General features: G+C 48.6%; 1 protein-coding gene across 3 annotated transcripts in view; it reads left to right on the top strand.

Moving 5' to 3' along the window:
* Positions 1 to 26,566, top strand: part of grin2bb (glutamate receptor, ionotropic, N-methyl D-aspartate 2B, genome duplicate b) — a 62,985-nt gene that overhangs the window by 29,027 nt on the left and 7,392 nt on the right. For all 3 annotated transcript variants that reach the window (XM_028971970.1, XM_028971971.1, XM_028971969.1), the window contains exons 4-15: positions 8,109 to 8,252; positions 9,123 to 9,393; positions 10,065 to 10,257; positions 15,704 to 15,818; positions 16,172 to 16,380; positions 17,329 to 17,500; positions 18,391 to 18,544; positions 18,920 to 19,045; positions 19,733 to 19,962; positions 20,246 to 20,406; positions 21,820 to 22,007; positions 25,018 to 25,256. In XM_028971970.1, coding sequence (XP_028827803.1) covers positions 8,109 to 8,252; positions 9,123 to 9,393; positions 10,065 to 10,257; positions 15,704 to 15,818; positions 16,172 to 16,380; positions 17,329 to 17,500; positions 18,391 to 18,544; positions 18,920 to 19,045; positions 19,733 to 19,962; positions 20,246 to 20,406; positions 21,820 to 22,007; positions 25,018 to 25,256 — 2,202 coding nt within the window. The remainder of the gene's footprint in view (positions 1 to 8,108; positions 8,253 to 9,122; positions 9,394 to 10,064; positions 10,258 to 15,703; positions 15,819 to 16,171; positions 16,381 to 17,328; positions 17,501 to 18,390; positions 18,545 to 18,919; positions 19,046 to 19,732; positions 19,963 to 20,245; positions 20,407 to 21,819; positions 22,008 to 25,017; positions 25,257 to 26,566) is intronic.

The raw sequence follows: 26,566 nt of genomic DNA, 5'->3' as shown, positions 1-26,566 counted from the left end.
TATAATATATGACGCAGCTGGCTGCAATGAGCACGTAACTCCCTAACCTTCCCTTTACCTCCGGATGCGTGTTCCCATGACGATGCGGCACCTTTTTTATGGGATTGGGACACATAAGAGACCCCTGCGTGTAAGTTGTTGAATTGAACTTTGGTGGTTACTTATCTGATTTTTTTACGCGGGGTGAGGCTTGGATGTGGTCAAAATTCCACATCACGGCATTTAAAACTGTATCATAAATGAATGAGAGAGAGAGCGAGAGAGCAGATTACTGGATATGCATTTTGAAATGATGCTGTTACTTGTCAGAAACAATAATGCATCCTGTCCTTTTATTTATAAAAGCAAGCGCTAAAGGAGAGCATTTTAATATCCTGTTTAAAAGCAAATCATACAAAAAAAAGTGATTCTGGTGACCATCAGAAACACCTCATTTTTACTCAGAAACAATTTGTTGTAAAGAAGTGTGAAAATGAGTGATTTGAATGTGAATTCTCTTCTTTGTTGTTCATACGGGGATTATCTGGATTGCTGCTCGGATTGTGATGCTCCTCGACCTGCTCGTACCTCGTTCAGAAGGATCCGGCCCCACCCGTGAGACTGGGGAGGGACTCCGTATTGCTGTCAGTTCGTGATTAATGGCACGCTCGGGTGCTAATGAGCTGAATGAAGCCGGTTGGGGTGTGAAGGGGGGGCAGGTCTAAGGTCAGAGAGGTTAAAGGTCGTCCGTCCCACCCTTTCTCGCCCTTCCTTTCGTTCGGCCTGTCGCCGGCGCCACCCGTCCACTTATTTTCTGACTCAGTCCATTTCCGGTCTGTCGCGCCACCTCTGTCAAATGTCAGCAGCTTGACTGACAGGCCTGGAGTGTTTCCTGAGGCTTGCGGGAGATAAACCGGGACGATAACCCATTCTGAACCGAGACAACGTACATTAAAAACATTTCATTTATGTTCCGAGCCCTCTCCAGACTGCTCCGCATATTGGAAGCGCAGCCCCGGTTGTAAATAGAGAAGGCGATCGCGTTCGCCCGTCACCGTGTGCTCTAGGAGAACGTGTCAGCTGTGCCACCGCTGGAGCCGGCTCGTCACTGTGACGACCGCCACGGGATGTGGAGCAGGGGCGGTGCCAGACATTTACGTTCATTCGCATACATATGCATTCTCGCCCCGAGCACATGACACACAATTATAATCTGTGTCGCGACAGAGACGCTGTGGCTCCTGGACTCCCGTCAGCAATCTTTCCAGCATCTTAAATCCTCCAAGACCAGGAACGCCGCGCTGGGTGAAATTTGGTTCCGGTACCAACTCTGAGAGCTTCGTTGCGGAGGCCGTCACAGTCCATTCTGGACCCACGAATCAGTTCCTATTTACGTATTTTTTGGAAAACGCTCTCGACTTGTTACTTTTTTAAAGCCATTTATATGCTTTATTTTTGCCAGACAGATGCTGCCACCAATCAGACGTAGCCACACAAGCCGGGGCAGCATATCGCGGCACAAACTCGCCACACAGCACAGACTCAGGATGAAAACTGGCAGGTGTGACTGTCCCCAGCACAGAAAAACCAAAGGTTACAGGAAGAATACAGAATCCCAGTCTTTCATGCCAACACTTTCAGCGTTTGTTAACTTTGTGTTAAATGGTGCCATAAGATAAGTAGACCACTACACATCCTGTAGAGGAAGCTCTTTTATTTAATATATCTATGCTAACACATGTAATTTGCATATATAAGACAGTTTATATGTTCAGATTTAGTCCATTAATTACTACAAATCAACTTTAATAAGTTGATAAGAAATACCAGAATTAGCACATTTCTATTTTTTTTGTCTGAATACATCGTTTTGAAAAAATAAATGAGATGTTACAGTCCAACGGTTACTCAGTTCTTGAGCAGTTTTATCACTGCATACATTTACATTTACATTTACAGCATTTATCAGACGCCCTTATCCAGAGCGACTTACAATCAGTAGTTACAGGGACAGTCCCCCCCCTGGAGACACTCAGGGTTAAGTGTCTTGCTCAGGGAAAAGATGGTGGTAAGTGGGGTTTGAACCTGGGTCTTCTGGTTCATAGGCAAGTGTGTTACCCACTAGGCTTTTGTACTTTTGTACTGTTACTTGAGTCATTTTTTTGGATGACTACTTTTTACTTGTGTTTGAATATGATTATTTTGGAGTAACGCTAAAACTTTTGTCTACTCCACCCACCTGGATGTCACGACTCTCTCTGGAGATGTTGCCCTTTGCCTGGTTGGTGTTGAAGGAGAATCCAGACTAACTAGACAATTATTTAATTGCAGGGGCCAGTGGTGGCCTAGCGGTTATGGAAGCGGCCCCGTAATCAGAAGGTTGCCGGTTTGAATCCCGATCCGCCAAGGCACCACCGAGGTGCCACTGAACAAAGCACCGTCCCCCCACACTGCTCCCCGGGCACATGTCATGGCTGCCCACTGCTCACTCAGGGTGATGGGTTAAATGCAAATGACAAATTTCACTGTGTTCACCGTGTGCTGTGACACAGTGTATCACAAGTGACAATCACTTGGCTTTACTTATTTTTCAGCGGCAAAATAGAAACATACTCAATTGCTCAAGCTCATGGGGAACATTCCGGTGGCACCGTGCATCAGTGTACAGTTCTGTATTATGGGTCGGTGAACCCATAATCTGGTGTTGTGTGTTATTTCCATTTGCACTGTATCTTTTTCGCACACTGTGACTCCCCGAACCTTCCCATTCCTTCACTCTATATACTTGTATGTGGTGAGATGACAATAAAATCCACTTTAATGCTGACATAGAGTGAGCGAGTCTGTGTGAGAGAGTGTGTCTTGCTGAGGTGGTTTACCATGCAGCGGAGATGTAAATAGACTACGATGCACTGTTGGCAGCCTGGTTTGAGGCACCGTTCACACCCGTCCTGAAATATTTTGAACGCTTTGAATTGAAGGGCTGTAACTGTCGGCTATACGTGGAACAACACCATCCACCATAATCAAATCATATTTCTTCATAAACCATGTTGAGAAAGTTGTACTTCCTGCGTGTTACATGATTATCTGATTATCATGACAGAGGTTCAAAATAATATCTTTACGGAGCAACAGAACAATGTCATTGACTCTCAATGTGCTGTCAATCACATGCAATCCCCACCCCTTTTATCACTTCTGAGGAAGTGCTATCGATTTTAACAGGACAGTGGTGGCCTAGCGGCCCCGTAATCAGAAGGTTGCTGGTTCGAATCCTGATCCGCCAAGGTGCCACTGAGGTGCCACTGAATAAAGCACCGTCCCCACACATTGCTCCCCGGGCGTCGGTCATGGCTGCCAACTGCTCACTAAGGGTAATTGGTTAAATGCAGAGGACACATTTCACTCTAAGCACCATGTGCTGTGCTGCTGTGTATCACAATGACAATCAGTTCACTTTAAAAAAATATCAGTGAGACGTTCATTTTCTTTAATGTCGTTCGAACAATATAGTTGCACGGGTCCTAATTTACAGCTGGAAGCCGTTGGTGTGAAAGTGACATTTTTATTTAAGAGTCATGCTTTATTCAACAAATCACTGTTTAATGAAGAGAAAAAAAGAACCATTCCGCCTGTTGTTTTTCACTGCCTCGCCTGCAGTAGATATAAAATTCGCAGAGTAGACGCTGCTACTTGTTTTTATTCGCCCTTGCTGGTGGCCGTCATTTGCATCATGCGACGGCATTGTGGGGACGTGAGACTTGGCCGCTTCGTTACCAGCCGCGGTAAATGAATCATTTAGTATTTGAAAGAATGAGCAACGGTGAAGTCACTCGCCTGGATTAAACGCGCAGGCCGCTGCGGTTCGGCCGCTGGCCTGTAAACGACCCGTCCGAACGGCGGACGCCGCCCTTCTTCTCCCGTTGGGGTGCCGCGCGTGTCCTCGGGCGCCCCGGTGTGTGCTCCTGCAGCACTTTGCGGAACGTTCCAGAGAACAGCGAAGCGTTTGAATATTTAAATGCGTTCGTTCCGATCGTAGTCGTTTGTTGGGGGGAGCGCGGGTGTCTGGAGACGCCCTCTAAAAGCGTTCTAGAGGAGACCTTCCCCAGCGAGGAGACCTCCCCCATCGAGGAGACCTTCCCCAGTGAGGAGACCTTCCCCATCAAGGAGACCTTCCCCATCGAGAAGACCTTCCCCAGCGAGGAGACCTTCCCCAGTGAGGAGACCTTCCCCAGCGAGGAGACCTTCCCCAGCGAGGAGACCTTCCCCAGCGAGGAGACCTTCCGCAGCGAGGAGACCTTCCCCATCGAGGAGACCTTCCCCAGCGAGGAGACCTTCCCCATCGAGGAGACCTTCCCCAGTGAGGAGACCTTCCCCATCGAGGAAACCTTCCCCAGCGAGGAGACCTACCCCAGCGAGGAAACCTTCCCCAGCGAGGAGACCTTCCCCATCGAGGAAACCTTCCCCAGCGAGGAGACCTTCCCCAGCGAGGAGACCTTCCCCAGCGAGGAGACCTTCCCCAGCAAGGAGACCTTCCCCAGCGAGGAGACCTTCCCCATCAAGGAGACCTTCCCCAGCGAGGAGACCTTCCCCAGCGAGGAGACCTTCCCCAGCAAGGAGACCTTCCCCAGCGAGGAGACCTTCCCCAGCGAGGAGACCTTCCCCAGCGAGGAGACCTTCCCCAGCGAGGAGACCTTCCGCAGCGAGGAGACCTTCCCCATCGAGGAGACCTTCCCCAGCGAGGAGACCTTCCCCATCGAGGAGACCTTCCCCAGTGAGGAGACCTTCCCCATCGAGGAAACCTTCCCCAGCGAGGAGACCTACCCCAGCGAGGAAACCTTCCCCAGCGAGGAGACCTTCCCCATCGAGGAAACCTTCCCCAGCGAGGAGACCTTCCCCAGCGAAGAGACCTTCCCCAGCGAGGAGACCTTCCCCAGCAAGGAGACCTTCCCCAGCGAGGAGACCTTCCCCAGCGAGGAGACCTTCCCCAGCGAGGAGACCTTCCCCAGCAAGGAGACCTTCCCCAGCGAGGAGACCTTCCCCAGCGAGGAGACCTTCCCCAGCGAGGAAACCTTCCCCAGCGAGGAGACCTTCCCCAGCGAGGAGACCTTCCCCAGCGAGGAGACCTTCCCCATCGAGGAGACCTACCCCAGCGAGGAGACCTTCCCCAGCGAGGAGACCTTCCCCAGCGAGGAGACCTTCCCCAGCGAGGAGACCTTCCCCAGCGAGGAGACCTTCCCCAGTGAGGAGGGGGGCGATCGGCTTAATGCACAAAGAAGAAGCGACACGCTGAACAATAAATGAACAGGAACTTTAGAAAGGGAGAACAGGATGGTGGGTGGGAGGTGGGGCGAGAACATTGGCACTCGCCCCCCCGGCAAGCCTCCTTCAGGGGGGGCTTCCCGACACACATTCCGGAGGAGTCGCTGCGGACGGGACGAGGGGGTTAACAGTCGTGGCTCCAATCAGGCCCCCCCCCCCCCCCCCCCCCCCCCCCCCTTTATGGAGTGACGGCTCTTCAGGAGCCGTCTGATCAGCGACGAGGCGCTACGAACGTGGAGGGGGGGGGGCTCCACTTTGATGATTGTTTCGCGGGTTTTTTTTTTCGTCTGCCTTGTTGCGGGCTGTCGTCTCCCTGTCCCCGACGTCAAAACTCCTGCTCACGACACCTACGGAGCACGATCGAGCCAGACAGACGGAGAGAGAGAGAGAGAGAGAGAGAGAGAGGTGGAGAAATGTGAATAATGTCTCGGACAGAAATAGCGGAGGGTTTCAATCAAGGCCGCGCTGCTGAAGAGCAGGCCGGGTTCGGGGGGGGCGAGTGGAAGTGGCGTTAAGGTTCCCGCGGCAGTAATTATGCGAGGAGTGTTACAGGAGTAGTTAGATTAGAGCGCTTGTCTCGCCCCCCCCCGTCCCCCCGTCCCCTCTTCCTTTGTCTCGCTCGCTAATTGAACTGTGATAATGTAACAGGATGAGTGGACTGAAGTAGCACAAAGGAAGAAAGAGACCAGGAGGCGGGGGGGGGGGCGAGGGTGCTTAACGGCTCCCGTCTCTCATCCCGGTGTTACGGGATGGGCGGAGACCGCGGGAGTCGCGGCGGCGAGGATCTTCCTCGCCTGCGGCCTACAAGTCGCTGGGCCGGCCCCCTCTTCCTCGGCGGCGTTCCCGTGACCATCAACCGGCGTTTGCTGTTATTGCTTCACGACATACGCGACTGTCTCACCACCACAACCCCCCCGCCCCCCCCCCCCCCCCCCCCGCGTCTCACGCTCTGTTTATTAACGAATTAAAACCAGAGGGGCCGTTCGATCGTCGCTAATAGAACATTAGAAGGGGCCCTGGCGTGCCGAGTGGGGACGGGACATGGGCAGGGATCCGTAAATTCAATTACGTGGCTCACACCGCGACCCTGAGTCAGGGGTGAAGAAGAGGGAGGGATCGGCAGGGTGCGGGGGGATTAATCGATGGCGTAAACGTGTATCGGATTTTCTTTGCGCGCGCGAAGGTACACGGCCTGGAGTTATAAAAGTAATTGAGGCGGAGGCCGTGTGAGGGTGCGGGATGTATATTTTATTTCTGCCATCAAATAGAAAGCCGGCCCACGGTGCAGGTGGGTTAAGTAGCGGTCTGCCGTGAAGCCCTCATGACGGGGGATTCGAATCCCTGCGGCGCTGGCCGGATCTTCAGTACCTCCTGCTGTCAGCGCGGCGTCGGCACGACTCCTGCGGTCGTGATCCGCAGGTTTACGAGGCGCGGCCTCGCGTCACCTGACCTACTGAGAAAAAGAGCCACTTTGTCACCGTTTCCTCGGTCATGGTTTTAATATGCATTAAATCAAGCTTTTGTCTTAATAAGTAATCATGATTAATCACTGTTAATTTATTTATTTTTTCTTTTCTTTTTTTTTACCATATTTTAGCATATTTTAGCTTATTTTGTTGTTTTTACTTTCTTTTATTTATTTTTATTTCTAAGTTTATATGTGATGTGGGTGGACGTACAAGCACGTTCTGTCACAAGTAACGTTTAATGGACTGCAGCAGGGAGAACGTCTGATGATCATTGTCTGGTTTATGGTTTTTTTGGAATTGCTGGGAATTTGTTCAGCACGCGTCCGTGGCGATAGGTTCCTCGCGTTAGTGAATAGATGCAGACAGCGATTCGCTCCCCCCCCCCCCACAGCCCCCCCCGCCGAGCCGGTGCTGTCGGCTCATTAAAGTGAACTCAGGGTAACGGATCAGTCCATCGCTCGCTCCCCGTGGGGCGCGCGGGGGACTCGAGGGGCGCGAGGCTTTGATGTTGAGCGGAGCGCAAAGGCCTGAGCCGCAGAGAGTCCACGTTCCCACATGGCACACACACACACACACACACAGCACCACCGGCTGCTGTCCTGTGTCCATTTACGCCACGACTGTTTATTACACGTTTAACACATAGTTATGTAACATGTACCCTATATGAACGCCTCAGTTTTGGAATTTTTTAATATTTTGGCACTGTTATGTAAGACAGATGCACACTTTCATTTTCACGGCCATCCATACATCAGTGTAAAGGTGTCACTAATGATCAGGGCCGTCAATCAATTAAACACAGATTTCGAAAACAAATTATTTGCGATCGATTCTTCAGACTGAAGCTGGATTTAAAACTATTAACAAGTGAGGGAAGGAGGGTCAGACAAGCAAACGACAAGGAGATGATCTGGTCATTTTATTATCCACCAAGGTGCCACTGAGGTGCCACTGTGCATGGCTGCCCACTGCTCACCAATGGGGATGGGTTAAATGCAGAGGACAAATTTCACTGTGTGCATCGTGTGCTGTGCTGCTGTGTATCACAAGTGACAATCACTTCACTTTCACTTATTAAATAAAGCACCCTGCGGACCTGATCACATTCTGCCCCGAAACTCCCTCACTGTCCTTCTGCCTCTGCATGTCTACCAATGTCTACTTCTGCCTTACTAATTCTGTCATTTTGCCGCTGTAAGTGGAATTACAATGAAGAGAAGCTTAGCTGAAGTGTGGAGATGGAGATGGGGTGTACACGTGAAGGGGCGTGGCAGTTTTCAGAGGAATACGGCAGGACTGACGGTGTGTGTCTGACGCGTGTCTCCTCGCCAGGACGACAACTCCATGTTCTTCCAGTTCGGCCCTTCCATCGAGCAGCAGGCCTCCGTCATGCTCAACATCATGGAGGAGTACGACTGGTACATCTTCTCCATCGTCACCACCTACTACCCCGGGTACCAGGACTTTGTCAACAGGGTAAGTCGGCGAGGGAGGCGGGTGCAAACACTGGAGGAAAAGAGGAGCTTTGTTCTTTCTGAGCGGGCCTGCGCCGCTCGGCCAGATTGGAGGGGCTTAGTGTCCCGGCCCAATGTTGGTTTCTCAGAGGAACCATGTAAGCACACTTATATGGAAAGCTGGCGATGGCCATCTGGTGTGAAGCGCGCTTAGTCACTTCAGTCATTGTGTGTGACATAACGGCGGGTGTCATGAAGTTGAATAAAGTTGGTTGCGGTTTTTATCTCAGAATTCGAGGGCGTGCGTAATTTAGGAAACGCCCGCGTTTCTGAGCGTGTGCGTGAGCGTGAGCGTAATATATTGCGCTGTACTTTTTTACTTGTGAACTCTCTGGCCATTTTAACGAAATAACAATTATTTCACTTAATCTGGAGAATGGTGCCGAACTGTAAGGAACGTTCTTAGTATTTCAGCTTTCCACAGATCATTCCATCAAGCTTCGATATTTAAAAAAGAATCGTGGTGCCTCATCTGCTCTCTGCTCCAGATTTGTCCCCAGTGTCCCCAGACTAAACGAGTGTCATGACATTAAGTCACTGTGATGCAACAACAGGACACAGGGGAAACACTGTTGTGTCAATAAAGGACGTAAATTGGACATAAAACGGAAGTTTGACATGACTTTGGAAATCTGATTAATTCTGTGTAATATGAGTTTTGTTTTAAAATACTCTACACCAAAGGTTTATGCTGCTAATGTCTAATGTTCGTGCTTTGTAGCATTACCTCGAATAATGGCGTTACCTAGATGCTCACTTGTATTTGAAGAGAAATGTAAAAAAAAAGCATGGGGATCACTATTGTCAGCATGTCATGCCCTGATCCTCCCAGGTCCGCAGCACCATCGAGAACAGCTTTGTGGGCTGGGAACTGGAGGAGGTGCTGCTGCTGGACATGTCGGTGGACGACGGCGACTCCAAGATCCAGAACCAGCTGAAGAAGCTGCAGAGCCCCGTCATCCTGCTCTACTGCACCAAGGAGGAGGCCGGCACCATCTTCGAGGTGGCGCACTCGGTGGGCCTGACGGGATACGGCTACACCTGGATTGTGCCCGCGCTGGTGGCCGGTGACGCGGTCAACGTGCCCAGTGTCTTCCCGACAGGTGGGGATGAGGAGGAGGAGAAGTAGGGGTACACTCTTGGGTATTGGGGGAGCCGGAGAATAAGGGGGCGCTTTCACAACTATTCTACATTTTTTATTGTGAATTTCCCACATGTGGGACTAATAAATGGTCATCTTATCGTATCTTATCTTATTCTACTCCTTCGTGCGGTTAGTTTTGTCCGGTGTGAAGCGAGGTGGTCTCGATTCGGATCGCGAACTCGGGCGCGGCCCGCCGGGTGAGAACGCGTCACTGAACCTAAACAGGACCAAACGCTATCGGATGATTTTGAGAACAGTGAATTACGGGTAAATTGCAATGTTGTCCGCTTCCTCTATTTACTTTTGTCGTTCCCACGGCAATACGACTGACCAATCAGCAGAGAGAAAGCTCGTACGTGACTTGAAGCAAAGCGATTTGGTTCGCTTGGATTCTTCCGTGAGTGATAGGAAAGCAAACCAACAGGAAAATGATACGATGTTCAAAATTCGGATTCGGACCAAAGCAAATGAAAAAAGCATTTCACTGCATATCAAACCCTGTATATGACCGATAAAATTTGAATCGGAAATTTGAACCATGGCGTGAAAGCTTCGTGTAGGATGGGTATGCCAGGATGGACCCTGCTGCCATATTTTGCTCATTTTCTTCTTTCTGTCTCTCTTTCTCAGGTCTGATCTCGGTATCATACGACGAGTGGGACTACGGGCTGGAGGCGCGGGTCCGTGATGCAGTCGCCATCATTGCCATGGCAACCTCCACCATGATGCTGGACCGTGGTCCACACACGCTGCTGAAGTCGGGTTGCCACGGCGCTCCAGACAAGAAGGGCTCTAAATCAGGCAACCCCAATGAAGTGCTGAAGTGAGTGCAGCGCTTCCTCTACCCACACATACACACACAGTTCTTAACTTAAGGAAGTATTTTAGTGACTATGAGGACAGTGTTTTTTGTCTTGGTCCAAAGCGCAGTGCAGCGCTACACACTAGGTGTGGGACTTTGTTCACTGGTGTAAGGATTTAGATAAATAAAACTTGAAAGAAATGTGACGCGGGTTTAAAACACCCACAAAAAGCTGTCAATCATCAGGTTCCTCCTCTTTTTATAAAAAAAAAACAGCATTAAAGGTCGTGTTCTGGCTGAGAGAAATAATGACACTCCAACAAAAAGAGCAGTTGGTGTCTCTTCTTCAGAAAACAGATCATTGTTTCATCTATTCACGCAAATCCTTACGCTAGCAAACTAGCCCCATATTTAGCACATAGCACTGTGCTAAGCGTGAGGTTACTTGTCGTTTTTTTGGTATTTGGAACACCACACGCAGACCCTGGTGCCTAATTATTAATCACAATTAAACGTCTTTGTGCTCACTTGTAGCAAGAGCATTTGATGTGACGTTGCGAATGCTAATAGAATGCTGCGGGGGCAAATTTATTAAAATGGGGAGCAGCAAAGGAAGGAAAGAACAGCAGGAGGTTAGCAGCTCGTTCCGCCATTCCTGTGGGCCTCGGTGCAACGCGTTTCTGGGCTCCCCCACCGCCCCAAAAAAATACGTTCTGTTAATTAAAGTTGCTGTGGAAGCATTTCGGGCGTGAGGGGGGAGCACAGCTGGGACCAAGGCTGGAGGCCTTGGCAGCGAAGGTACAGAAAAAACGGGCGATGGCTTCACCGTCACCGCTGCCTAAAAATAAGTACACTAATGTATGCGCCTCTAAATTTGGCTGTGGGGATGAGAATGCAGTTCTGCTCGGTGCTTGCCGCCCAGCGCACCACCACACACTCCCAGATTTTCACTCAGCATTAAAACGGACACTTTGGTGTCCATGTTAAACAGGTGAGAGCCTCCACACCGCTTGTGTGCTTCATGTATGGAGACAAACACATACCTTTTTATACATATATACATACATGTATACACATATACAGTACAGGCCAAAAGTTTGGACACACCTTCTTATTCAATATGTTTTCTTTATTTTCATGACCATTTACGTTGGTAGATTCTCACTGAAGGCATCAAAACTATGAATGAACACATGTGGAGTTATGTACTTAACAAAAAAGGTGAAATAACTGAAAACATGTTTTATATTCTAGTTTCTTTACTCTGATTACTGCGTTTCACACTCTTGGCATTCTCTCGATGAGCTTCAAGAGGTCGTCACCTGAAATGGTTTTCCAACAGTCTTGACGGAGTTCCCAGAGGTGTTTAGCACTTGTTGGCCTCTTTGCCTCCACTCTGCGGTCCAGCTCACCCCAAACCATCTTGATTGGGTTCAGGTCCGGTGACTGTGGAGGTCAGGTCTCCACTTTTTGTTAAGTACAGAACTCCACATGTGTTCATTCATAGTTTTGATGCCTTCAGTGAGAATCTACCAACGTAAATGGTCATGAAAATAAAGAAAACCCATTGAATGAGAAGGTGGGTCCAAACTTTTGGCCTGTATTGTATATATATTTTTAACATTCAAGTAATTATATGTTTTTTCTAGTTTTATCTATTCGTCCATTTATGAAAGATGCTCCATGCTGGTCTGTAGCGTTGCAACTTTTTTTGTAAAAATATTTTTCAACCAACAAAATGTAATGTTCACTCGGCATGAAAGTGGACGGTTAGCGAGTTTACGACAACTTTTTTTGAGTTGAGTGCATACTTGAGGGGTTTTATGATGCAGTCTAGGTTCACCTGGCTGGTTGGATTTCACCTGCGCCCCGTTTCGTAGATCTTCATTTGATGAGGGTAATTAGGAACGCGACGCGCTGGAAATGTTATTCGGCATCAGTAATCACAACATTTTCTCCATTCCGTAACATTTAATTAGCGATTAGCGCTAGTTAGATATGACTTCTTGTCGTGGCAGCCCATTTAGCTGCAAACACCTTGAAAAAACAGAAAGTTCTTTGAAAACAAATGGCTTTTCTGTAACGCGGCGAGGACGGCGCATTTGTATTCATGTCACAGCGAAGGGAGAGATGATAAATTAAGTAGCAGAATACAACGGTATTAAATGAAGAAACAGTTTGTTTACTCCTCTCCTGAGGGACCAAGGCTCCCTCGGCTCCGCTTGCTCCCAGCATGCACCTGGGACACGATCCGACACGGAGAACGCGCTCCCATTCAAATAATTACACACACACACAGAGTCAATCTACTGCTTTTTCAATCTTGCTTAATCACACTAAACCCTGCTTCACTCTTCATCTGTTTCTCTCTCTTTCACACACACACACACACACACACACACACACACACACTCTTCCAAACATGTACGCAGTCGTGCATAGTCACACGCAAACACATACATACAGCCACATGTGCGAACACACTCCTTTGAACAGATGCACACAGATGGCAACAAGCTGGCCGAATGGTTTCTGTGAAGGTTATGCTGGTGGATGAGTGTGTGTGTGTGTGTGTATTAGGGAGTTAGCCTGTCAGGAGTGATTGAGTGCAGGGGGACAGGCTGAGTCACATTCGTCGCCGGTCCAGGCCCAGTGGCCCTATGTTTTTGCTGATAGCAGTGAGCATGGCTGTGGACTGGCTGATCTTGGGGGAGGTCTGGCGGACAGAGTGTGACTGTAGACGATGTTATATAACGCGCTATGTATGTTGTGACGTGTGTGTGTGTTCTGCTCCAGAGTGGTCCACCCCATTAAGAACACTCCACCTGCCCCACTAAAAGTGAAAGATTCTACTCTGGTGGCCTATTCCTGACAGGGAAGCAGACATTTGGTGGCAGTTGATTAAAAAGAATACGATTTAACAATGCATTCATTGCAATTATTAGCAATTAATCATGATTCATCCTTAAGATCCAAATGTGTGTATTTAAATATTTTCTTCTGGTTGCATGGGAAAAAGGGCGTGTCCAAACCGCAAGCGCGGACAAACCACAAGTGTCTAAGCGCCTCGGCTCCATCTGAATGACCCATAAATCTCCTTTACTGTCCGCCTCTGTCTTTGGTGTTGCATCTGGTTAGGATAAATCACAACGATAAACACGTTAATTTATCTCAAAGACATATTTCACGTTAGTTCAGGTTTTTTTAAAAATCTTTGGATGTCGGTGCATTTTTGGATAATCAAGGTTTTCATTTAACATTTAAGGACCTATGACCCTAAACCAAGAGCACAGAGACACACAGATCCATATTTCAATATTTGTCGGGTGTGTGATGATAGAAAATTGCATTTTTATTCTACCCTTTACCGTTATCTCAAAAAGCTAGAGCACATTGGGACAATTGTACATCTGACCAGAAGTTCTGTATTGTTGTAGCAGCAGGTCCTCATTGTGCCGCGCAAAATGTGTTCCCTGTCATTACTGTCACCACACTCACAATCAGTGACTGTAGAGACGGTCGGTCCTATTGTGCTGCGGGGCATTGCTGGAACTGGTTCTCCGCTCTTCATGACATCTCGTGGTGGAAGTGGGTCAGTATCTGCCTCTCCCTCTCGTCTTCTCTCTCCTTCTCGTTCCCTCCATCCTTCTTGTTGTTCCTTATTATGCTCCTGTCCTTTACTCGCATTAGTACACACACACACATACATGCATGTTCAACCAAGTTTTAACGGTTACACTGTAGTCTTCTGTTTTAAGTGTCTGTTTACAAATGTTCCAGTTTGTGTGTGTGTGTGTGTGTGTGTGTGTATGTGTGTGTGTGTGTGTGTGTGCCAGTATGCTTATGCATGTGTTTTAATTACGGAGTGTATGAGCTTGTCTGTGAACTCTGGATTAATTACCTATACTTACACTGGCTCACTTCACCGGAGGGAGTCGGTGTAATAATCACACACTCTCTCTCTCCAGAGATCCCCAACACACACACACACACACACACACACACACACACACACTAATTATATACATATCACATCTACATTCGTGCTTATGCATGCAGACCTCACACACACTCTCCTGAGATGTCAGTGTCCCAGTCCTGTCAGGCCGGCACACACACACACATACACACACACCCACCCTTCCACTATGATATATAGGTGTGTGTGTGTATATATGGAATGTAAATATGTCATATTAATGTATCTCATGTGTACACACACACACATAAGTCATGTTCACATTGTCCTGTTACATTTATCCACACACAGCTAATATGAAGCTCACATGTCTGCACAAACAGAGCAGGCAACTCTGCACTCGCCCTCACACACACACACACACACACACACACACACAGTATGCTGTAGTTAACAACACACACGGAGTGATGCCTGCACTAGACTGTCTGTAAGAGTGACTCATTGAGAGTCCGGCGGCGGGGAGCTGATTATCCGCCCCGAGCTTCTCCACGCCCGCAGTACCGCAGCGAGTCCGGCCCGCCAACACTCGGCTTGTTCCGGTTCTGTCCCTGTTCCACCTGTGAAGCGCCGTAATTCACCAGTTCATGACGACTTACAACGTTGCTCTTTATTAGCACAGGTCCCACTCAAGAGGACAGGACGAGGGACGGAGGTAGAGACAGATGGAGTGGAGTGGGGGTAAAAGTCTCTCTCTCTCTCTCGAGTGAGATTACTGTTCCCATAGCAACGCTGCAGATTGCTTGAAAATCGCTGTGGTTGTGGGTGCCATGGTAACACATTACATATGCAGGCAAGTCTCTCTCCCTCTATCTCTCTCTCTCTGTATGTGTATAGATGAGCAGCCATTAGCCACCGCAGTTGCTGGTCGGCCTGCCGGTCGTCGGCCATTGACCCGCGTTGACCAGCTCCGCCCTTTCACTCCGGCCCTCTTCCCTCGGTCCCAGGCCGTCCGTATCGTTAACGCGGGTCGCAGAGAAGCGTCCCTCTTCCACATGCCTGTCTTTATCGTCTTCTACCCCAGATATTTATTCCTTGCGAGAGTGCGAATGTTTCTGAAGGCAGAGCGTCGCCATGGCGACGGCAGCCCACAGGATGCGAGCGGGAGTGCGAGGGCGGGAAAAAGAGATGATCCGAGTTTTACTGCAGCTAACACCAACTTGTTGACACACATACATGGTAATTCACGTTAAATCGGTGATCCACTCTCACACACACACACACACACACACACACACACACACACGCTCGAACGCAACACCCAATTTGGAACTAAGTGTGTCAAGGCTATTATGTGACTGCCATGTAGGCCACCTTGAGAGTGTGACCTCCCTAATGTAGAACTGAGCCGCGCGATCAGGTTTCACCTTTCAGTGGGCAGCTATGTTGAAGGGAAAACATTTTACAGACGTCCTCGCCTCATCGCCAAGCGTCCCCATCGGCTTTTTAGAAAGCCCCGCCTCTAATGTGAGGCCATTTCCTCCTCAGGTACCTGATGAATGTGACGTTTGAGGGCCGAAACCTGTCCTTCAGCGAGGACGGCTACCAGATGCACCCCAAGCTTGTCATCATACTTCTGGACAAGGAACGACAGTGGGACAGGGTGAGTCATTGTTTGATAGAAGATAAAGTCCATGGAGCACCATAACCTCTGTACCAGACGTCCACTGCACTGGTGTCTCTGTAAAGGTTAAAAATCCTTTGATTTGTTTAGAATGAGGTTCAGAAAGGAGATCGATGACATGTGACATGTGATATGTGATACAAGACAATGGCAGAACAGTCTCCTAAACTCGCAGGACCTTATTGTCCTAGAAGAGCTCCAGGACTTGATCAATGTGGGCCTACACAGCAGCTTACGGAATGTAGTTTTCTAGTAGAGCAACACCAGCAACATAAAACACCTTTTTCTCTCCTCTCCCTCCTGCAACTCTCTGTCCACGTCTCCGTCCTCAGGTGGGCAAGTGGGAGAACGGCTCGCTGACGATGAAGTACCACGTGTGGCCGCGCTTTGAGCTGTACTCCGGAGCAGAGGAGCGTCAGGACGACCACCTGTCCATCGTGACCCTGGAGGAGGCGCCCTTCGTCATCGTGGAGGACGTGGACCCGCTGAGTGGGACCTGCATGAGGAACACTGTGCCGTGCCGAAAGCAGCTCAAACTCCTGTGAGGCGTCCAGCTTCATCCCACAACCCTCCACTGATCATGGGGATGTTAGAAAATTTCCAGAAATTAGTGATGGACATTTAAATTGCTGTTAATTAAATGCCATTTTCCATTTAATGCCATCTGCATTAATAACCTTTGGTGACGACAGTAGTGTGATGTCTAAGGGACGTTCCATCTAGTGGAGCTTTCTTTCATGACATTTTGTTGAAAACTCTGCTGAAAATGGGACTGCTGCTACCGAGTGTTGTTTTTTTTTTAAGACGTTGCATCATATTAGTGTATCTGGCGTCACAGGAGCGAGGAACAAGTAGTGCAGGAAATATTTTGGGTGGGTTTTTTGAATGTGAAGATTTAGATACATAAAACAATGAGGCGTACCGAAATGGGCTTTACAGGAATTACAAGTAATGTAGAATGGTTATAGAACATAAATATCTAACGGAACCTTTTTAACTTCATGTCGTTTCATTCAAGCACACAATGTCAAGTGTTTAATTTAATATAAAAAAAGAGGGGTTCTTAATGAATAAAGAACTTTTCCTTCTGTTAACACGACCCCACTGCTGTTCAGCAGTAGTGACAAAAGCCACGTTTTCCTTAATTAAGGGCCGTTCGATTTATTTACTCCTGACTATTAATGCATAAAACTTTTATGGTATGTTCTAAATTTACACGCACTAGCTCGGGATAAAACTAAATGGGAAATGGAGACTTTATTTAATTACCAGTGGAAACGCTTCTTATCTCCACTGATAAAAATGTTTTGAAGTGGGAACTCAGAGCCCTGTCATCCCTCCAGTTATCTCTTTTTATTTAATTTTTTTTTGGTCATTTCTAGCCGCGTAATTCCCTTCAGCTTGTAATTCCCTTTCTGTGGATTTCTTCCACCTGTTTAAACACGGACTCTGCCAAACCCTAACTCTGCTTTATCCCCCTCTCCCGCAGCAACCAGACGGGCGAGTCGGGCATCTACATCAAGCGCTGCTGCAAGGGCTTCTGCATAGACATCCTCAAGAAGATCGCCAAGTCCGTCAAGTTCACCTACGACCTCTACCTGGTGACCAACGGCAAGCACGGGAAGAAGATCAACGGCACGTGGAACGGCATGGTGGGAGAGGTGCGGCCTTCGGCCATGCAGTTCTCCTCGGGCCGCCTGGCGGAGGAAAAACGCGTGCAGAATGTGATACGGTGGTCGACGTGAACGTGTGTGTGATGGGCAGAGCGAGAGAGCGAGAGAGAGAGAATGCCCCAGGCCCGGTCCAGCTGGTGTGTATCACCTATTCGAAACGATCTGCCTCACTGGCGCGCACGCATGGCAGTGCGTGAGATGGGAACGGCTCTGGCAGCGGCAGCAGTGCGTCGCATGATATGATTGGGCGGCGTAAACGAGGGATGGCTAGCAAATTAAAAGAATAAAGATGAACAAATGAGCCTTGCTGCTGTGGCATTGTGTGGTGTTGCATGGGACGGAATCAACTGAGGGTTTAAGTATTCATGCAAGTCACCGAGATGTTGTTATCAGCGTTCGCGGTGGAGCCTCCAGCGACTCTTCTGCGAGTCTCGGGCCAGTTGCCGCAGGTAGGAGGGCGTGGAGCGGCAAGGCAGCGCCAAACATGCTAATGTCCAGACCCGCACACGCGCGGATCTCCATGTTCCCGGGGCAGATAGGCGGCGTGCTGAGAGGAGGCAGGAGGGGGGTGATGGGACCGCATCAGCTCGCCCTATTATCGGCCCGCGCCTGCCCCATTTTCGCGCGTAGCCTCGGGCCCGAGGCGTTTGGGGCTGGATGTACCTGCAGAGAAGCCCGGAGAAGCAGGGAGGAGAGACGCTGCAATAACCCACTTTCTGCTCCACATTCTCCACCTGATTTCATTCATTCCGTTTAATCAATTTCGTTACCGTGACAAAGAAAATTGTATTTGGGTGTTTTCTGTATGTAATAATGCTAATAACCAGTTTCCGTGGCGACCAGCCGACGAAGCTCCTCTCACTCCCCGTCTCTTCCAGGTGGTGCAGAAGAATGCCCACATGGCGGTGGGCTCCCTCACCATAAACGAAGAAAGGTCAGAGGTCATCGACTTCTCCGTGCCCTTCATAGAGACTGGGATAAGTGTCATGGTTTCCCGTAGCAACGGCACAGTGTCTCCATCGGCTTTCCTTGGTGAGCATATTCACAGTATTTATCGATTCTGTCTTTACTGGGTAGGGGACTTGTTGAGGTTACAGCCTCCTTCCAGCCGCTCCCAGAAGTCTGGGATTATCTAGGATTAGAGGCAGTGCCGCCTCGCTGTAGTGTTTTCTGTAGTTTACTGACGTACTGCTGTAGTTTTTTGTTTTTTCGAGACTTTAGGAAATCCAGTGATTGTTCGATGATTCAATAGTACAACATTGCAGATGAAAAAGTAATGTGGGCCGCACGGGAGGATGAGAAAGGAAATGAGAAACGTTTCCACAATGATCAGCGCGTATACCTGTCCAGACAGGAGCTCCTCCATTAGAAAGGGGTTTCCTGATGTTCACCACCTCCCTCCCTCAGAGCCCTTCAGCGCGGACGTGTGGGTGATGATGTTTGTCATGCTGCTGATTGTCTCGGCCGTGGCCGTCTTCGTGTTCGAGTACTTCAGCCCGGTCGGCTACAACCGCTGCCTCGCCGATGGACGAGGTGAGAGACTCGCACGCTGTAAACGCACTGTCCAGTCACTCCTGGCCGCGAAATCGGAGCCGACGGAACACCTATTAAACACCAAAGCGCCGCGGCTCCCTCCACCCCACCCCACCCCAGCAGCCCCGATATCGACCGGGTCCCGCTGAAGTGATGCTCGGTGGCGGGCGGCGTGCCCTGGGCGGTGGTCTACTCTACTCCGTAGCGGCTCCGGTTCCTTATTAAAAGTGGCGCCATCAGCTCTGTTCCGTGCAGACGGTTCCCCCCCGGCACTTCATTACAGGAGTTAATAGGGGGCAGTGGTGGCCTAGCGGTTAAGGAAGCGGCCCCCGTAATCAGAAGGTTGCCGGTTCGAATCCCGAGCCGCCAAGGTGCCACTGAGCAAAGCACCGTCCCCACACAATGCTCCCCGGGCACCTGTCATGGCCGCCCACTGCTCACTCAGGGTGATGGGTTAAATGCAGAGGACAAATTTCATTGCAAATATTACTGAATACTTAGATGCTGCATTTGGCCAAAAGAGGCTCATTTCAGTACTTCTCACTATAGCATGCATGACAAACGCACAATTAAATCCGTGAAACTCATTATAAATGTGCCAAAAAAAAAAAAAAGGGATAAGATCCTTTCCCTTGACTCTGTCTTAACAGCCTCCCTCCCCTCTCTGCCCCCTTTTCTCCTTCCCAGAGCCTGGCGGCCCGTCCTTCACCATCGGCAAGGCCATCTGGCTGCTCTGGGGTCTGGTCTTCAACAACTCTGTGCCTGTGCAGAACCCCAAGGGCACCACCAGTAAGATCATGGTGTCGGTCTGGGCCTTCTTCGCCGTCATCTTCCTGGCCAGCTACACCGCCAACCTGGCCGCCTTCATGATCCAGGAGGAGTACGTGGACCAGGTGTCTGGCCTCAGCGACAAGAAGGTACCGCGGACCTGTTTAGCATCCCCCCCGCCGGGGCTTTGAGGGCCAGAGCAGCCGTCTGAGACGTGCCTGTTAACCAGGAAGTAATAATCCGAGTACCGGAGCGCAGACCGCCTCCGTTTCAACGACCTAGAAATCACAATGGGAATAAACTAGCGATGCATTTTTAAGCAGCGCGTAGCTGAAGAACATAAAAACACTTTTCATGATTTATGAGAATCGTTTACGGGGCTTCTGAGAAGCGCTTTACCCCCACAAACCGCTTTCTTCCTGTCGCCTCCAGTTTCAGCGGCCGAACGACTACACACCCCCGTTTCGCTTCGGCACGGTGCCCAACGGCAGCACAGAGAGGAACATCAGGAACAACTACAAGGAGATGCACAGCTACATGACCAGCTTCCATCAGAGGAACGTAGACGAAGCTCTGCAGAGTCTGAAGACGGGGTGAGAGCGAGAAAAATACAGATGTTGTAGGCTGGAAATAAAAGGGATGAGAAGACAGTGTGGACAGTTATGGACAGTGTGAGGAAAATAGTGAGACCTGTCTTCGTTGAGCTGTATAAAATACATGTTCATTACTGTTTAATTCCTGCTCTCAGATCCCTGAATTCCTTCCAAAAAGAACACCAGAAATAAGACGATGGACATAAAAACAATAATCCATGCCATACGTTCTTATCTATGTGTATATACTAGGGGTGTGTATTGTCAAGCATCTCACTATACGATATGCAACATGATAAATGCAATCACGATGCGATATGTTGTGATATTGTACATATTGAGATATTCTACAGTTCTCTGAAAATGTAAAAACAGAGCTGATATACAAGATGCTGTGTACGATCTGGGTGGATCATAATACATTCATAATTAAGCCAAACCTGTATTATAACTGTACTGTCTTCGCATTTTAACACGCTGAACTAGTGGACACCAAAAACGTTAAGACAGAATGCATAAGATTGAGGAGAATATATTTAAGTGCCCAGTCAGTTATCTAAGGCTGCTGTGGTGCTTGAAGAGGACTGAACCAGCGCCATATTTTTTTATTACAAAAATGTTGACATTTAATGTCCCTGTATCGATACAATATCACTGTCAGGATCCGGTCCGAAATGGGGGTTACTCCGGTCCGGGTCAGGATCAGGATCCGGACCGGAGTTTCATTGTTGTCTTGTGTAATGTTCCCTAATCGTTTTCACCTGTGTTAATTGTATAAAGCTGCCCTGTTCGTTTCTGTCCACTGTCAGGTCTTTGAAGTTATGTTCCGTGTTCACCAGTGTCTACGTCTCGGATGTCTCCCCTGTCCTGTGATTCACCATTAAACCCCTGTTCCGTGATGTCAGGTGAAAGCGTCCTTCAACGATTAGGGAACATTACACAGGACAACAATGAAACTCCGGTCCGGATCCTGATCCTGACCCGGACCGGAGTAACCCCCATTTCGGACCGGATCCTGACAATCACCACGTAAAGCATCGCAACAGATGGCTGCGTCGACATTTTCGACATGGCTTATCCCCATAATCTCGCTCCAAACATTTGAGGACACCCTGATATACATATATGTGCAAGACAGCGGTTCTGTGTGATGCCATTTAGGGAAAAGAGTGCAGATTTTTGTAAGTTGGGTGACAGCAGAGGTTCTATTTCACTTCATTCTGTATGAATCTGCATCTTTCCCATCATTCCAGAGGTGCCACCTGAGGTTGTCACTGTGAAAAGCAGATTGTGTGTTTTACAGTGACAATCCTTTCACTTCGCTTTCATTGGTTATTGCTGCAGTCGTGGGTCCCAGCAGGAGCATGTCTGCTACATTAGACTGACCTCTGCCTGACCTCTGCCCGACCGCAGGAAACTGGACGCCTTCATCTACGACGCCGCTGTGCTGAACTACATGGCCGGCCGAGACGAGGGCTGTAAGCTGGTCACCATTGGCAGCGGCTACATCTTCGCCACCACAGGTTACGGCATCGCCATCCAGAAAGACTCCGGCTGGAAGAGACAGGTGGACCTGGCCATCCTGGCCCTGTTTGGAGATGGTAAAAGAGCCCCTCTTTCACCCCGAAGCAGATCATTAAACCACAGTGGTGCTTCTGCAGGGAATTTCATTTGGAAGGGCGTGGTGGAAAAGTTGGCCGCTTATCGTAGGTTTTTCCTTGCAGTTTCATCTGAGCACAATGACCAGCATTTACTGAAAAAGATAATTTTGTTTTCTTTCAAAAGAGATCGAAAAAAAAATGATAATAATTTCAGAGTTTTTTTAAGCAGGGTTTTGAGTGGGACCTGGTTCTTAAAAAGCGTTCAATTGTGTTGCACACAAAGGTGCATTTGCGGAAAACGGCGCTTTGATTGACATACGAATAAAATACCTGCTGCTGTTGGTCCTGCACAAACAAAGCAACATGTGCGGTGTATAGAATGTCTCAACAATAGAATGTACCGTACATGAGTCGCGATTCTGTATTCTTCATGCGGCTTCACACCATATAAAGGGCTCTGATGGGCTGGATGATGTCCGCATTTCACCACACACCCCCATTTCTTCCCTTTTTGTCAGTAATGTCCAGTTTCAGGTCATTTTAAGAAAAAACAAAAAACAAAAGCACATTTCTCAAAGCCACTTTGCCACATAATGTACCAGAACATTGTGGGAAAAGGTCATTTGAATTCATTTTTTTTAAGGTGAACTTTCATATGCGCTATATTTGTTGCACATAATGAAAAATATTTCTTGTTTCATGTTAACGGCTGGTAGCTCGTGGAAACCTAACCGGCAAATGGGATTTATGTCACAGAAATGTCCCAATTCTGAAGAGAATTGTTCCTTCAATTAAATGTAAAAATCAATGAACCGTTGCCATCACATTCAAATTTTTTGAGTCTCCTCTAAACTGCAGGGTGATGTCGAGGGGTGAGAACCGTGTGGGTGAGAGTGACATTTTGGGCAAAATGTAAATTTGCATATGAAATGGAAGCTCTTGAGCAGATCTCTATTATAATGGCAAAAATTCTTAATACTTTAAGATGAAACAGAAGCAGTTAGTCATTTTTTTAGTTTTCGCTCGTTTCTCCTTCTCCTTCTTTGATCATTTAATTATGATTTTTAACTTGTGCGTATCCTTTAAGAATCCCTGCCGGCCACGTCCCACAGCTTCTAAGTCTTTTGTGGACCTGATACTGTACGCTGAATCTGCTGAGACCGGCAAGAGAGACAGAGCGAGAGGGGAAGAGAAAAATGTCCACTCCAATAAAAACCGCTGCTCCGCAAAACGCCGTTTGTCCTCCAGCTGAAATGGAGAAGACTGCGAAAGCGAGTTAGCTCATGAGTGCATGTCACAATGCCATTATTGGCCCATCTGCCCGAGCAAAGCATGATGCATGGGGCCCCGGCTTGTAGGAGATACGTGCGGCTCGGGCCGTCCCCGGAGAGCAGAAATCCATCGGGGACTCAGGTCATTTCAAAGGCATGGCAGGGGCCCCCATTGTCCGCCGAAGGGCGGAGAAAGCCGACCGCACGCCGGCAGAACTCACCAGGGTTCTGGTGGCCACAATACCCACGCGGCTCCGGCGTCGCGTCCGGACAGACTTGGCAACCGGGTTGGTGGTTCACCTTCACCTGCGGATCTATAGACATGAAAAGGTCTGAAATAGCCGAGGCGCGTTTGTTTGCCACGCACGGGCTATTAGTCATCCGTTCGTCTGGGGGTGAGCGCACACGCGCCTCCCCCCCCCGGCTCCGGTTCGGCGCCGACTCAGGTGTGTTCGGGACCATTACGCTGCAGTCTGTTATTATTAACGCCGCTTACGTAAGTGAGTGCGCGGCCCGGGGCCGAGAGCAGCGGCCTAGTTCCGCGTTTCTCTGGGGGCTTCCGGTGTCTCTCAAGTGAACGCAAACGTGCCTCGGGGCGCGTGCGTGCGAAGGATTGTGAGGCTCGTGTCACGCCAAGCTCGTGAACTGCACCTTTCATGGTTCCGGTTCCCTCTCCCTCCGAGTCTATGGGATTATCGTGATTCTGGATTGCTGGTCTAGTATGTAAAACAGTGATTTGCCGTTTCTACTGTGGCATGGCAGTTAGCATCGGGACCTCCAGAGCTGTGAGTTGCGTGCTCTCCCCGTGTCGGTGCAGGTGAATTGTGGCCGTGTGCGAGTGAATGGTGTGCATGTGTGACCCCGAGACAAGTTTATCAGAACCTCCAACTCAATGCAAATAAAGGATGACTATTAAGGTGAAAATGGGCCAAACATGCCAACAAATCCCATGTAATTATTTCTTATTTAATCCAATGGTCTTAAAAATAATGATTTGAGTTACGTGGAAACGAAAACTGCCCTTTTGAGGAATAAATGCTGGTGTGCTTGCATCTGACCAGTGGCTCAGAATCTTAAAAATGTCATTTTTAAAGTGTCCTTTTACATTTTATGTTTATATTTTGCACGATCTTAGACATTTGCTGTCCACTCTGTATATGCAAACATGTGCATGTGACGCTTGGAAGTGGTGACCTGTGGGAGGCACGGGGGGAGACAGATTTAAGCGGACATGTGTGGGTCCGTCCCGGGGGTGCTATCGGGGCTGGATCTGCTGGGTCCTGTCCTCGCTTCTGGACCGCTGGAGCCTCGGGGGCCACATTTAGCGCTGACAACCAAATTGCAAGCGACTCCTGCAATCAATCATTAATGAGGATTAGCTCCGCTGGCTTTGCAAGTGGCATAATCTAACATGACAAATGTCACACGTCACCAGGCCTTTATTTGTTTACTGCCATGCCCCTCTGATGTGCGCATGAACACTCAGCTAAACACACACACACACACACACACACTTACCAAGCCACCCTTGAAACATTTACATGCACTAGACCTTGCTCCTCTGAAGGGCAGTGGTGGCCTAGCGAACTGCCAAGGTGCCACTGAGGTCCCCTTGAGCAAAGTTCCGTCCCCACACACTGCTCCCCAATGATAAAAACTTTCATTCTTTTCTCACTCTCCATGACCTTCACCTGAAACGGTCTCTATCTGCTCGTCTTCCCATCTGTCCGCCTGTCTAGGCGAGATGGAGGAGCTGGAGTCGCTGTGGCTGACCGGGATCTGCCACAACGAGAAGAACGAGGTGATGAGCAGCCAGCTGGATGTGGACAACATGGCGGGCGTCTTCTACATGCTGGGGGCAGCCATGGCCCTCTCGCTCATCACCTTCATCTGCGAGCACCTCTTCTACTGGCAGCTGCGCTTCTGCTTCATGGGCGTGTGCTCGGGCAAGCCTGGCATGACCTTCTCCATCAGCAGGGTGGGTTTCGGGACCACTGACACTCCTACTGTTACTAATATTACTAATGAGGTGAGGTGGAGACTAATGGCGGCCTGAGACCACCAGCATCAATTCTGTGCGGCAGGAGACACGGCGCAGTTTCTTTTTTCAAGTAGCCGCAATGGTTCAGAAAGAAGACAAATGGTTCCTAGTGCCAGAAAATTGAATCCGCACACTGCTAAATTGAATCCATCACAGACTGTCCACGTACTTATTTATCCCCTGCCTGGTGCTAACACGGCAGCCCCCGCAGGTGATTCCGAGAGTGTCCCCTCAACGTCGACCTGAAGAAGAAATTACCTATATATATATATGTAATTTCTATTGGTATATATGTGTGTGTGTGTGTGTGTGTGTGTATATATATATATATATATATTTATTTATTTTTATTTTTTATTTTTTTTGCATGGTTTTTAATTAATTACATGTTTAAGCCCACAGTTTATATGATTTAATATTTTCTAATCCCACTTTTCCAGGTCCGTTTATTTTTTAAGGGCAGGAGTATAGAGCAATAGATGCATGTAGAAGCATCACCCCTGGCAGATGCAGACATGCAAAATGTAACCAACAAATTCACCACCCAGAAGTATGCTTTACACATGCACCACAAAAATGATATGTTTTCTAAAACTATTCTGAACACATTCCTTTCCTATATTGTATTGGAATACATTACTGCATATATTCATTAATCCCTTAAACAAATTAACTACAACAAAGAGCCGAACGTAGGCAACAATAATGAACTGAAAATACAACAAATCATGGGTTAAAAGTAGTTTCTGCATCTAATACTGTACCCTGCTAGACAGCAAGTCATTATTTTTGCATAAAAAGGATTTTCATGCGACAGATGAAAAACGAAATGCTTTTTTCATTGTTCAGAAATAAACCTTTCTCAGTGGAACAGCGAGAGATTTTACAGACCGGATCTTGACGTCGAATTCACTCTTGGCTTGTAATTAGACGGCTCTTTTTGTGAACGGCCGGTTTCATTACACAAACCAGCAACTAGTCCGATTCACACGACGAGGCATCCTGCTACAAAGCGACAGTGGAAAGCTTTTCTGCAGTTCTTCAAAGGATGAGTCACACCAGTGTTCGTGCCAAGAAATATGACAGGTGTTCAACCTCACCAAGCTTTCCTTTACACTGCATCCAAGCTCTGCTAAACACACACACACACACAGGTGTGTTTCGGCATCCTGCAAAAATGTACATGAGGTGTCTCCCAACTGACAGCACACATGGAGGAGAAAGTGAAAATCAGGATGGTGTGATGG

The sequence above is a fragment of the Denticeps clupeoides genome, chromosome 3 (genome assembly GCF_900700375.1).
Source record: "Denticeps clupeoides chromosome 3, fDenClu1.1, whole genome shotgun sequence".
Classification (NCBI taxonomy): domain Eukaryota; kingdom Metazoa; phylum Chordata; class Actinopteri; order Clupeiformes; family Denticipitidae; genus Denticeps; species Denticeps clupeoides.
The sequence above is the reverse complement of the archived record's forward strand: the minus strand, read 5'-3'. Positions and strand labels throughout refer to the sequence as shown.